This window comes from Peromyscus californicus, unplaced genomic scaffold, assembly GCF_007827085.1.
Source record: "Peromyscus californicus insignis strain IS unplaced genomic scaffold, ASM782708v3 Scaffold_4__1_contigs__length_199733344, whole genome shotgun sequence".
Lineage (NCBI taxonomy): Eukaryota > Metazoa > Chordata > Mammalia > Rodentia > Cricetidae > Peromyscus > Peromyscus californicus.
In genome coordinates, this window is record NW_026294562.1 from 180,023,906 (window position 1) to 180,038,293 (window position 14,388).

Here is a 14,388-nt window from a genome sequence, read left to right on the forward strand (position 1 = left end):
TGGACCAACTTAACATCAGTGGGGGCCACTTTTGAACTCAGGAGAGCCACTTTGTCTTTTCAGGGACTGTTGATTGGTCCTTTGGACTGGATTGCTTTCAGAAGTTCACAGATTTCATGAAGGAAAAGGGTTGAGCCTTGGATGTGAGACTCTGGCTCACAGCTCCTAACACACAATGCAAACATCCCAAGTGCTGTCAGCTTGTCCCAACTTCGAACACCAGCATACTAGGTAGGCTTCAAGAATTTGACTTCTATCATTTTCAAGAGCATGCTCCTTTTGTGTGCCAAACTCATGAGGATTATTTCCAGCAAAGGATAAAAGCAGAAAACATGCGTAATTGAAAATGTGCGTGTCTCTCCCTCTCTGACTCTTTGTGATCCATTCAAAAAAAACCTGCTCAGGTGGAATAACATCAGACTCCAGAAAACATTATGACTCTTACGGAAAAATTTAAAGCCATGAGGTAGAAAATCATCTTTTATCTACCAAAGCTATAAGACATCAATCATTTTTGTGTTTGGATGAAATGAGGACGTGGTCACTCATAGGTATGGTTGAGAGGAAGGTTTTTATTTTCTTGTAGATATAAAGGAGAGTACAGCCAAAGGCATCTGGAAGAGTCCATAACAGGCAGAGAAACTAGTAGACTAAACATGGCCAACAAACTAAGTCAGGCTATGATGGGGGAAGGGGGAGTAAAAAAGAAGAGAGAGAGCAATGGAGACAGGGAGAGAAGACCAACAGAAGAGATGGCTAAGAGAACCAAGAGATCACATGGCCCAAATGGCAGGGTAATATAGCAATCAAAAGCTGGGGGAAGGGAAGCACATGGGCTGGAGAGGGTTAGAATAAGGGGCTGGGAAGAGAAGAGTTGAGAAGAGCCAGGATGCCAGCACCAGACTCTGTAACAGGTACTTGCTAAGAGCCTAGAAGTCAGTGTGCTCTTTGGCATGCTAATAGACACCACAGTTAGCAAGCGGCCTGAGATTACTTTGGATTTGGCAGTGTCCTCATGCAGTAGAGAAAGAGATCTCTCCCCATGTATTTTACTAACAGTGCCCCAATTTTGTAATCTGGAACTCAATCCCATCATCCTCTGCGCTACCCCATGGATTCTATTATATGTTTTACCTTCCGAATCTTCTTCTTCCTGTTCCTTTTTGTATCTATTCCATAAGCCTGAAAAAAATTCCTAAAACAATCACAATAAAACCAGACTCCATATACTTCACACATTCCTTCAGGACCCAACCCATCCTTCTCCTACTCTTGCCTGTCTTCTGAAGATCCAACTCCACTCTCCTCCCAGTCCCCTCTAACTGACTTCTGTGCTGGGCTCCACCATCAGTTCCTTACTATAAGTACCAAGAGTCTTAATATCCAAACCTAGACATCACATGTTAATATCTTCCTCACATAGTCTCTACAAAACATTAGCCTTTCTTTTTTCTGTCACAAGGGATCTTTTCCTGATTCCTGTGATTGCGGTTTGCCTGGTTTTGACCTCTTGGTCCTCTGTTTCCTGAAGTGTTATTTCTTTACTGTCCTAGTTAGTTTTGTGTCTACTTCATACAAGCTGGAGTCATCTGGGAAGAGAGAACTGAATGAAAATGAGGACATGACTGCTTCTAGGTGTGGCTGAGGGGAAGGATTTTATTGTAGATATGAGGGAGAATTCAGCCAGAGGCATCTGGAAGAGTCCAGAGCAGAGAGAAAAAGTAGCAGGTTGGACATGGCCAGCAGAATAAACTGGACCATGAGAGGGATGTGGAGAGTGACAGGAAGAGAAGAGAGAGGGGAACAGGAACCAAGAGCAGAGGACCAAAAGAACCAAGAGATCTCATGGCCAAAATGTCAGGGTTATATAGGAAAGAAAATCTGGGGGAAGGGAAAAGAAGCCTCTGGGATGGAGCAGTTTAGAGTAGGGGGCCAAGGAGAGACGAACAGAGAGGAGTCACGGGTACTGAGTGAATCTAGAGGCCAGAGTACACTTTCTAGTGTGTTAACAGTTAGCTATTTGTCTGGGTTTTCTTTGGGGCCTGACAGGAACTTTGCTTGAGATAATTCCTCAATCAGATCATTTTCTTGATAAATTCATATGAGATTTATATGAGGAGGCCCAGACCCCTGGGGGCAAAACAACTCCTGGAAAGGTTGGGCCTGAATGGTATAAGAAATCAAATGGAACAAGTTAGTAAGTGGTGTTCCTCTATGGCCTCTGCCTCAGCTTTTGCTGTCAAGTTCTTGACTTGATTTCCCTGGATGACAAATATCCTGTCTATCTGTATATCCTGTAAGCCAAAAAACCCTTCCTTCCCCAAGGTGCTTTAGATGGTAGTTTTTTATTATAACAATAGAAAGCAAACTAAAACGTACAAACAACTTAACACATCAAATGTCTCACATATGCAGACTCCATAAGTGTTGCTTAATTGACACAAGAAAATTTTCTGACTTCACCAAGGAGAATGGTATAGCAGGTGACAGGGGTCAGAGCTCAGAAGTTAACACTGTAAACTCCAGAGTCAGATCTACATCCCAACATAGCTCTTCCTCTTGCTAGCCTCCTGAAACATTGGTCATTCTTTTTACTTATCTCTAAAGTAAATCTAAATGTGTTATCTATTATGTATTCCATCAAATGACAAGTATTACTGCATACTGGAACACTGAGACCAGACTACCACCTGTTTTTCTATGAAGGTCAGGTTTAAATAGAAAGCAGGTGATATGTATAACAAAACAGTCTCAAGGTCTCTTGATCACCCCGGTCTCAATTCTTGTCTTTCCTATGAGGCTATCTGACTTGTGAATATTTCTCTGAAAGAAAGCTCCTCTTCTGGCTGGCCCTGGGGCTTCAGCAGTTCCTGTTCTCAGCAGGAGATTCCTGGGGAAATTCTAATTTCTTGGGGTCCAATATTCCGCAGTCAGATAGTCAAAGAGGAAAGCACAAGTATCTCTTTAGAATATATCCACTACTGTCAGACTCCTGTTACCTTTCCCCATTCTTTTTTTTTTACATCTCAATCTTGAGATGAAAATGCCTGTGTATGAAACTAATGTCACAAGCAATTTACATGAAAGAACCAAAGTTAGAGGACATTTGGACAGTATCAGATTAGTGTGCACAGGAACTCAATCATCATCAGAGAGGCTTCCTCTAACAGTACATGAAAACACATAAAGACCCACAACTGGACAGTGTACATAGACTGGGAGACTCTGGAACACTCAGTCCTAAATAGGATGACTTCATCAAATCCCTCCTTTCAGGACTCAGTAAACCCTGGGGAAAAGGAGGCCAAAAGATTATAAGAGCCAGAGGGGATGGATGACACCAAGTAAGCAGTGTATCTTCCAGACACAAGACTGATGCATTTATGAACTCACAGAAACTGTGGTAGCATGCACAGGTTCTTCACAGGTCCCAGTCAGACAGTGTCCTGACCCTGATCCATGCCTAACCAAGAAACTATCTCCAACTGACAACTGTTTGCAAAGGAAAAAAAATCGTTTTTCTCCAGTGAAGTCTCATTGGATATATAAACCACACTTAAGGGTAGGCTGCAAGTCCAGCAATAGATGGCAAACAGAAGTGAACTCAATGGTGTTTTTACAGCCTTTTTAAAAATTAATACTGCTTTGTTTTTTGTTTTGTTTTTTGGCTGTTGTTGTTTCTGTTTGTTTGTTTTTTATCTTACTGGTCTTTTGCTTGTATATTATGGCTTTTGATTTTGTGTTTTTATGGGTATTATTTGTGTGCATGTGGTTTTTTTGCTGTTGTTTTTGTTTTGTTTATTCTAGTTTGTTTGTTCTTTCATTTTTAATTTACCAGTTTGTTTTCTAAAGAGAGGGAAAGAAGGCATGGAATTGGATTGGTGGGGAAATGGGGAGGAGATGAGGGAAGGCAAACAGTGATCAGAATATATTATTTCTTTACTACATAGTCTTAGGGGTTAAGACATGGGTTTAGCTTTTTGCATGATTCGTTACTTATTCTAACAGTTTTCTTTGAGATATCTCTGGGAAAAGAGGAACACTATCTTTGTGGAAGACATCTCACAGCATGTTCAGACAGTTGTGTAGAAATTCTTGAGTTTCATCAAGAGACTTAAACCAAAACTAGAGAGAGTTCAGCTCTTTTCCTTCCTGGTGATGAAGAGCCAGCCTGCCTTCATCTTAGGCTTAAAAGTCATCTAATAGTAAAGACAAACTAAGTTTATTCCTGTTTAAGATTACACCTCTGGATCTTGCGTATGGAGCTGCTCCAGCCCCGCGTCTCTCCCGCTCGGCTTTGTAGCTCCCTCTCGGACGGTCTTTCGCTCCCTCGGAGATGCCCTATAGTGAAATTGAAGCTAAGTTTTTGGGACCTGGAAAAGAACTAACAAGGGAACCATGCTCTAAAAAATTGAAGTCAGCTGCAGATGATTGTGTTTTGTCCCATCGAGGTGGTCCTGAAAGTCACAGACTCCAAGAGAAAACCAGAAATAATAGGATCCCTGTGGCCACCATTAACTTCAGAAGACGAATTTGTCCTGAGGAAGACAAAACCAGAACTACAGATGTGTTGAAGCCTTTGTACAAGGAGATGCCTGGTGATAAACTAGGTGGTGTTGAATCCATTGGTTCGAAAGCTTTGCAGGATGGAAAGCCTTCATCACTCTCCAAGGATGACGAAATCTATAGCACAAGTAAAGCATTCATAGGCCCCATTTACAAACCCCCTGAAAAAAAGAAATGCCGAGAAAGGAAGCATGAGACGGACAGTTTCAGTAGTGTAGATGACAAAAGAAGACGAGAAGAAAAACAGAAATTTATCTCCAAAAAATTGGAGATTGACACGGAATTATCCCAGTTTTACAAAGAAATTGAAGAGCTGGAAAATGAAAATGATGCTTCACAAGGCAGTTGTAAGGTACCAGAGCCTTCCCCGGAACAAACTATTCCTTATGACCAGGCCTATGGTACCTTAAAGTCAGAGGAAGAGAGTAAAGACCTCAGTGACGCTCTTCAGTCACATTGTGGTTACCAGCAGTACTTGGAGAATGAACCAGGCAGACATCCCTGTGATGAACAAGTGATGCCTCCGTTTTGTGATACTTCATTCTCTTCCTTCGGGCCTGAATGGCAGTCAGTACATCCTTTTGTCATACCCCATGGTCCTCCTCTTCCCAGTTTTAATTATCATTTTAATATTCCAAGATTCAATGGCCCACTAAATCCACCACCAAATATTTTCCATGGGCAAGATGACTCTCAGATGCAGAACGGGTGTTACGTAGATAGTTATCAGGATAGCTGGAACTGTTTAACTTTTGATCAGAACGATGAGTATGCTCATTACGGTGTGACTAGCAGTACTGTTCAGCCCTTCAGAAACGGCTACAGTGTGCAGGAGGAAAGTGTGAGGGATGGTTTCTGTGAAATCAGAGAGTGCTGGAGAGAGCCTCTTCTGGGAGAGCGCAATGGAGCAGACAGGTTGGTGAGCCAGTGGTTTCCAGAGGAGAAGCTAAACAAACTGCAGAAATTACTTATTCTTCTGCGAGGCCTCCCTGGGTCTGGAAAAACAACATTGTCTCGAATTCTGCTTGGTCAGAGTCGAGATGGCATCGTGTTCAGCACTGATGACTATTTTCATCATCAAGATGGGTACAGGTACAATGTTAATCAACTTGGTGATGCCCATGACTGGAACCAGAGCAGAGCAAAACAAGCTATTGATCAGGGGAGATCTCCAGTTATAATAGACAACACTAATACACAAGCCTGGGAAATGAAACCATATGTGGAAATGGCCATAGGAAAAGGATACAGAGTAGAGTTTCATGAACCGGAAACTTGGTGGAAGTTTGATCCTGAAGAATTAGAAAAGAGGAATAAACATGGTGTGTCTCGGAAGAAGATTGCTCAGATGTTGGATCGTTATGAATTTCAAATGTCCATCTCTATTGTGATGAATTCAGTGGAACCACCACAGAAAAGCATACAAAGACCCCTCCCTCTCCCGGGGGAGCCGAGGTGGGGAGGCCCTGTAGACTCACACAGTCAAGCTGCTATCACAGATAGTTCTTAAGTTGACTGGGTTAGCTGACAGTGCTGAGTACTTTAGAGCAAAGTAGTGAGCCTGTCTTGAATTTGAATAGCTTCAAATAAAAAGAAAACCACTTTGTGCTGCCCCACAAGGGCGTTCCCTACAGTTGTTTAGATCCGAAAGTACAAATAAAAGTCGCATAAAATTGTATTTTAAATGTTTTTATAATCTTTTGTGATAATGCTTTTGGTTATTATGAATAGTAGAATGAAAAGGGAACTAGGATTTTTTTCTAAAATTCAATTTTAAACTAATCTATTTTAAATACTGTTGAACTGCTTTTTTAATAGTTCATACTTTAAATTTTCATAAAAACCAACGTTTTCCCTTTATTACCCTAAATATACAGAAACACCAGCTTTTTATACAATACTTTATAGTTGGTTCCTTTAATTTGGCATGCTAGTGAATTATGTTTCAGCAAATTCATAAGTGTGACAAAATTAGCGCTAAGCCATAATTAGCATCTCACTTAGTTCAAACAGAATTTCCCAGCAAATGTTAGTCAGTAGGTGTATTAATCATCTTGTGGGTCATATATTTACATTCAGATCCCTTCCTTTCTGGGGGACAAAGGTGGGAAGCTCTCTGCTTTCTAGGCTCACATAATCAAAGGAGATATCCGTCTTAGGCCATCTCCCTACTCCTTCCTACTTGGAGTTCTAGGAAGGCTAGAGGCAAAGCAAGTCATAGAGTTTAAAAAGCCTGTCAGACAGTTCTGATAATGGTTCAGCTTTTTTGCTGCTGTTAAATTTGATGCAATATAATTCTGATATAAAAATACTTTGGAGAATTGCTTAGCATTGGTAAAGAACATTTGTCTTGTGCAGTTTTATTTCTCTTGGTTCTAATTCTTACCGTGGAGCCGTGTTTCACTGAGTAGCTTCCTCTATTAGATTATATTCTTTTCTTGGATTTTTAAAACTTAGATGTATTACTTCATTTCAGAGTCTTGTAATTCATTTCCATCGTCAAACACTGCTTTTCCTAGTCTGTTCCTATTGAGCAGTACAAGTAACTCCACCACTTCTTACTAGAATACCTACCTAGTTTCCAGTGTTGTATAGAAAGTGTTTCTTTACTCTCTGGTTTATTTTTCTAAGAAAAATTGCAGCTAGTTAAAATGTAATTTCAAAAAATTAATTTATCACGATCCTGTGTATGCTTTGCATGTTAATATGTCATGACCCTTAAATTTTTTACTAAATAGCCCATTTTAAATCATGTAATCTTGGTGTGTTATTTTAAAACCTTCAAGTTGTGAGACTGAAAACTAGATAAAGGATTGTCAGCCAGGTCTTTTAGTTTAGTCACGTCGCCGTTGCTAAGATTGTGACTGCTGCTGTTGTTGGCTTGCACTTTTCTTTCGTGCTGTTAATATTTGAGTAGATCCTGACTTCTATCTTCTTACTTTGTTTAACACATGTGTTTGTATGTATTTGTTCATGCTAACTAAACATGTAGTAGGAATATGCTAACACATGTTCTGTGTGTAGGTGTATCTATATATGTATACAGACATTATACATATCTTTTTAACATAAGATTGCTTTTTAATTTGGATTTGTGTTTTCCAGTATATTATTTAAATGAACACAGTTTGGAAACCATACTAAAAAGTTAAACTTAGGGATAGGTGAAGTAACTTTTAGATATGCTGTGTCCTTAAGAAACTTTACTTAGTGTAAAGAAACCCTGTCTCGAAAAACCAAAAAGTGGAAGAAGGAAAAAAAAAAGGAAGATATTATTTACGACTGGAGAGGTGACTCAGCGGTTAAGAGCAAGGGCTCTTCCAGAGGACCCCATTTGATTCCCAGCACCCATAAAAGGTGGCTCTTGACCACCTGTCACTCCAGTTCCAGGGACACCAACACCACTAGCCTTTGCTTGTACCTATCCTCACGCACGCACATAGACTCCACGTGCACACGTGATCTAAGGAGCTTCATTTAAGCTGCAATGCAGGCGGATCTCTGTGAGTTTGAGGCCAGCCTGGCTGGCCTACAGAGTGAGTTCCAGGACAGCCCAGGCTACACAGAGAAACCCTGTCTTGAAAAACCAAAAAAATAAAAATAAAAAAGGAGAGGCTTCATTTGGAGTCACAGTGCCATGAGTCTCTGCTCATGGATAATAAGCTCTTAGTTATCCAACTGTGTTTTTTGACAGAATAGAGGATTGCCTTTCGGAGGTATAGACTATGAATAAGTACATTTCTAGGTTTCTTTTACAGACTCAACTTTATCTTCTTGTATTTCTGAATAATAACAATCATTCAGAGATCATTAATCATTGCTGTGTAATTTTTAAAATTATAAACTCTCTTGGAGGAAGGGAAATCTACATTCTCAAAGACTTTTGTTTTGTTTTGTTTTGTTTTTTGAGACAGGGTTCCTCTTTGTAGCCCTAGCTGTCCTGGATCTCACTTTCTAGACCAGGCTGGCCTCGAACTCAGAGATCTCCTGCCTCTGCTCCCGGCTGCTGGGATTAAAGGCGTGCGCCACCAGCGCCTGGCCTCTCAAAGACTTTTTAAAGGTAGAAAATTACTGAATTCTTCAAAGCATTGTGCCTCATTTTTTAAAGAAGAATAACAATAATGAGTGACTATGACATGAAAGATACTAATATCAAATAATTATTGGATGCTAAAAGCTAATAAAAATGTAAAATTTACCTGTTAGTTGTTTTAGCCTTTTTTCCATTTATTTGGATGTAGTTTTAATGCCCCTAATGCCACACCTCACTGTAGTGTGGTTTCCGTTGGAAAGAACTGAGTAGCCGTTTGCTGCTGTATTTAAGATGTGTCACAGCTTGTGTTCTAATTCTGTAAGAACAAATTAGAGTTATTTTGGGTTTTGTTTTGTTTTTAGCCTTTGAGTAAAACTGACTACCTAACTGATAAGCACATTTATGATTATCTTTGTTATAACCTGTTAGTAAAGCTCTCAAGTTGAACTTGGGCGCTGCTTTTCAGGTGGGACATTTTATTTCCATTATTCTCCCCTTTAAAGAAAACATTGTTTCATATATTTATGTTTAAAAGTAAAATTATAAAATAAAGTCATTGGGTTTGTTGTTGAAGTGAAAAAAAAAAAAAAAAAAAAAAAAAGATTACACCTCTGTTTCTCAAGGATTGGCTATGCCCCACCTGTAACCTTAACTACAAATGGTTCCGTACTGCCTATTCCAGGAATGGCAACCATGACTTTGTTTCAAAACGTTGTTCATAACCATCTTACATCCCTACCTTTGTTTTAAAAGGGTTGTTATGGCTACCTTGTTATGACTATGTATTGTTATGCCCATCTTGCAACCATATTGTTGTTTCAGGAGGGACTAACTTGTTATGCTTATGTTCTGCTCCTGTAACCCCACCTATTTTGGCCAGCAATTACTCCATTTGGAAACCTCCTACCCCTGAGATATAAAAGCCTTGACTTTCTCATATCCAATGATGACCTCTCAAACCCTACCTTAAGGAGAGGTAGCCCATGTACACAAAAAGCCTGGTTTAATTAATTCCTTGCTTTAATTAACTTGGTCATGATGATTTGGGTTGATGGTCTTTTTCTTCTCATCTTTGGGAGGAACAATGTAGCTTTGATTTCCTTGTCTTTCTGATACAAAGGAAATACAGTAAAAATACAATCCTAGCACTGATGATTTAGGAATTTAGGGTTTTTCCTATTGCAAATAAAGAAAATAATGTTGCTGGTGGTTAAATGTCTTTCCTAAAGTTGAGTAGACATTCAGAAAGTCATAGTGTCAGGTTTGATTCAACATCTGTACTCAGGACCCGAATCTGCTTCCTTCTTGGTCCTAATCTCAGTGAAAGGTAGACCCATATCCACACCCTCCCTCCAACCACTGCCCCCCTCATACACACACAGTCTAAGATAGGCACAGTGGTACACATTTGGGTTCCTCCCACTTGGAAAGATGAGATGGAGGATCATGAGGTCAAGACATGCTTAGATATACAGCAATATCCTGTCTGCAAATGTCTAAGGAGCTAATAAAAGCATCTTGCCATCAATTTTTTTTAAAAATCATGCATCATGACTGGAGAGCTGGCTCAGTGGTTAAGAGCTCTAGTGGATCCTGTAGAGGACGCCAGTTCAGTTCTTAGAACCCACATGGAAGCTCACAACCATCTGTAACTTCAGTTTCACAGGATGTCCTCTTCAGGCCTCCAAGAGTATTGCATGCATACCTACATACAGTCTGGCATTACACTCATACACATAACTTTTTTTTTTTTTGGTTTTTCAAGACAAGGTTTCTCTGTGTAACAGTCTTGGCTGTCCTAGAACTCTCTTTGTGGACCAGGCCAGCCTCGAACTCACAGAGATCCACCTTCCTCTCCGTCCTGAGTGCTGGGATTAAAGGCATGTGCATAAATATTATTTAAATGAAAAATAAAGTCACGTATATAAGCACAGCGCACAGGAATCTGAGGCAGGAGTATCACAGTTCAACACCAGGCTAGACCAGCCTAAATAGCAAGATCCTGTCTCAAAAAGGCAACCAACTAATCAACCAAACCAAACAAACAAACAAAGTTCATCTTCTCCAAATCTTAGTTATTGTTTCATAGTTCCAAAGTCATTGTGAATGAAGTACATCTAATCAAAACTGAAAAGTTTTGGTACTATGCTGGTAATCACCAGCACATCAGTCTTAGAGAAGACTTTGACATTCAGTGAGTAATTTTCTAATGTGCCTCTGATTTTAAAACAAGCCAGACAGCACTAGTGCTTATGTGCATGCACACACACACACACACACACACACACACACACACACACACTTGTTCATAGATAAACTGGCCAGAAGGACCTTGGTTCTCTCTGAGCTGATTTTCCCAGGGGTTCAAACCTGTACTTAACCTTTGGCCAGTTGTTGTTTGTACAGAAAAATAATCCAGAAGTATCTCCTCTGGGTCTGCAAAAGCATCCTATTTGAGGGAATACTCAAAACTAGATTTCCATCTACCTGAGATGCCCACATCCAGAAAGGATTTATTTTCATATGAAACATGACATTCTATTTGGTTCTAATTCCCTGGCACTATAATTTTGGGGATGCATTGTCACTGAATATTTTCATTGCAGATGGCTATATATACCTCCAGCAATGCTGGAGGGTCTTTATACAATCAGTCATAAAAATTTGTTTAATGATCATGAAATAAAAATCAACAATCCTTGGAAGTAGAGTCAGATAATTTTATTTAGCTTCCTAGACATTTGGGAGCCAGGGATCTACTGCAAGAGTTAATAAAAAGACAAAGAGACTCAAAGGGTGTTTTAATTTTTGTTATTGTTTTATGCATATTTTTCCTCCTTAGAAAATATCACAGCTCTGTTGGGGCAGTGGTGGCGCATGACTTTAATCCCAGTACTCAGGAGGCAGAGCCAGGTGGATATCTGTGAGTTTGAGGCCAGCCTGGTCTATAGAGCAAGATCCAGGACAGGCACCAAAACTACACAGAGAAACCCTGTCTCAAAAACAAAACAACAACAACAAAAATATATTACAGCTCCTTCTCTCCTGGAAAAGTCAGAGCCTCTATTAAAAAATTACACAGTTGGTGGGCTTTATTTGTGTATGATAAAGGAAGGCTTTTTATCCCCTTGAGATGCACCCACACAGCAATCTAGTTATTTCTAGCCTCAATGATTTGCAGTTTCCCTCTGTGTTTATATTTTAGAAATGTAGGGGAGACTGAAGCTTCTAGCTGATAACCCTGGGTTCAAGCAGTTGCATTACAACTGACCAGAGTGTCATTCTCATGGAATTTTAGATATAATAATATACATATTCATGTCTTTTATTTGAACAAACATTACTGGGATATGTTGCAGGGGGTGGTCCCTGGAGGTATCATGGCCAGTAGGAAAACTAATCATAAAGAGGTAAGAATGAAAAATCGGTACAGCCGGATCTAGTCAGTCAGACTAGATAAAAACTTCTAAACAATCAGATTCCACAGTTTAATTTTCTTATACATTTAAATACAGTAAAGCTTTGTGGCGTTGGGGGGGGGGTCTCCATGTGGCAATTCTCATAACAGTGCTTCAGCGATGATGACTACATTGAAATTCTCTTGCAAAATACTTCACTATTATTTATACTTTCATTTATGTATTTGTGGGTGTACTGTATGTGAGTGCCTACAGAGGTAAGAAGAAAGCATCAGATCCCCTAGAGCTGGAATTATAGGCAGTTGTAAGCCACCCAATGTAGGTGGTGGGAACTGAACTACAATACTTTGGCAGAGTTAGAAGCATTCCTGTAACCATTTCCAGCCCTTTAATTCTCTTAATATGATTTTCTTCAGGTGCATCTAATTTCTGACAAATGTCATTGCTTTATTCTTTATGGTTAAAAGAAAATCCGTTTTGTATCTATGCCACATTTTGTTTCTCTATTCCTCTGCTAGATAGACATCCAGGTTAGTTCCATAGTGATGTATCTCTGTGATATATCGGCCTATAGTTCTTTGGATAAATACCCAGCAGAGGTACAGTTGGGTCATAAAAACAATAATTATTGTTTTGAGGAACTTCAATACTGGTTCCTACAGTAGATTGACCAGTTTATACTCTCACAGGCAGTGTACAGGAGTTCTCTTTGTTCACAATTTCACCAGAATTTGTTACTTGTTTTCCTAATGACCACTTTTCCAACTGGGGTGACATGAAATCTCAATGTAGCTTTGATCTGCATTCCTCTGATGACCACTAAGGTTTTTGTATGTTTATCAGCCATTATTATTGCATCTTTTGAAATTTTCTCATTTGATTTCTTGTCTGATGTTAGTCCTTTGTCTCATTGTAAGGATAGCGAATATTTTCTCCCATTCTGTAGGTTATCTCCTGATTGTTTCCTTCACTGTGCAGAAACATTTTGGTGTCATGAAGTTCACCAGTTGTTGGTGCTATCACCTGAGTAACTACAGTTTACTAAGAAAGTATTTACTTACAGCTACATCATGAAGCGCTTTCCCTACTTCTCTTCCTCTAATGGTGTCGGCATTTCGGGAATTACATTAAGTGATTTGATCCATTTGTAGTTGATCCTATGAGGTGAGAAACAGAGATCTAGTTTCATTCTCTACATGAAAACCCAGTTTTTCCCAGCACAATTTAGTGAAGAAGCCTCTTCTCTCCAATGTATATTTTTGGTATCATTGTCAAAACTCAGTTGTCTACAGGTATGGAGATATGTGTTCCCATCCTCTATTTTTTCAATTGATTTATATGTCTGTTCTGTGTCAGTACCAAGCTGGTTTTATTACTACAGTTCTGTAATGTAATTTGGAATTATGTGTCTTGATAACTGATAATGCTGATCCCTCTAGCATTATTTTCTCTTTTCTTAGGATTAATTTGACTGGGGTCTTTTGTGCTTCCATGAGTTTTTAATTTTTCCTTCTATTTTTGTGAAGAGAGACATTGGAGTTTTGATGGGGATTACAGTGAAAATGTAGGCTGCTTTCCACAGTATAGCTATTCTTACCATATCCATCCATTCCACAAACACCAGAGAACTTTCTGTCTTCTAGTGTCTTCTTCCAATTCTTAATTTAGCATTTTAAAAATTTCTTCCACTACTTTAGTTAAGTTTATTCCAAGGTATTTTCATTTTTGAGGCAATCATAAAGAGGATGGTATTTATGGTTTCATTCATAGTGCATTTGTTATTGGAATATATTTTGAAATGTAGGAAGGCTACTGATATTGTTTATTATTTTGTCTTGCTACTTTGCTGAAACTGTTTATGAGCTCTAAAAGTTTCCTGCTTTTCTCTCTAGTATCTTTTATGTATAAAACTATATAATCTGTAAATAAGAATACTTTGATTTCTTCCATTTCTTGTCAGCCTCGTTTTTAAAGAATACAGACCATTCTCTACCTCTTACCTTTAAGCTGGGACCCTGAAGTGATTGCCCTGCAGCTATAAATGCTAAAGGCCTGGCAGTGACACTCCAGAACTGATGGATAAATTACCCAGAACCCTTTCCCTCTGGACGACATGATCCTGAGTTCGGTTCTATGCTTTTTCAGCACCCATCCCTAAAGAATTTGTTTCAGGGGTTCACCATGCCATTGCCTTAACAGCCCACACTTTATAGTCTACTTTTCTTTCCAATATCACTTCTCACTTCCTCCATCTGTTCCCAGTACCACTCAATTGCTACCTATATTAGAACAAGGTTTCTACTTCAGAAGAGTCCAAGAGGAAGATATTTTCTCTTATTCAACTTTAAGGCTCACAATACCAATATATGA

At 39.3% G+C, this 14,388-nt stretch overlaps 1 protein-coding gene across 3 annotated transcripts; it reads left to right on the forward strand.

Annotated features, from left to right (window-relative positions):
* Positions 1-4,256: 4,256 nt before the first annotated feature.
* LOC128094431 (NEDD4-binding protein 2-like 2) lies at positions 4,257-8,764 on the forward strand. Of its 3 annotated transcripts, none has more exons than XM_052712812.1 (2): positions 4,257-5,708; positions 5,875-5,957. In XM_052712812.1, exons 1-2 carry the CDS (start codon positions 4,337-4,339, stop codon positions 5,955-5,957), a joined length of 1,455 nt encoding a protein of 484 aa, XP_052568772.1. In that variant the 5' UTR covers positions 4,257-4,336. The 3 variants fall into 3 exon arrangements, with proteins under 3 accessions (XP_052568772.1, XP_052568770.1, XP_052568771.1); XM_052712811.1 differs by having other exon boundaries at positions 5,483-5,658; positions 5,709-8,764; XM_052712810.1 differs by having other exon boundaries at positions 4,257-8,764.
* The last annotated feature ends 5,624 nt before the right edge of the window (positions 8,765-14,388 follow it).

Excerpts from the sequence above, each read along its gene's own strand:
- LOC128094431 (XM_052712810.1), top strand. The coding sequence starts at position 4,337 with ATGCCCTATAGTGAAATTGAAGCTAAGTTTTTGGGACCTGGAAAAGAA.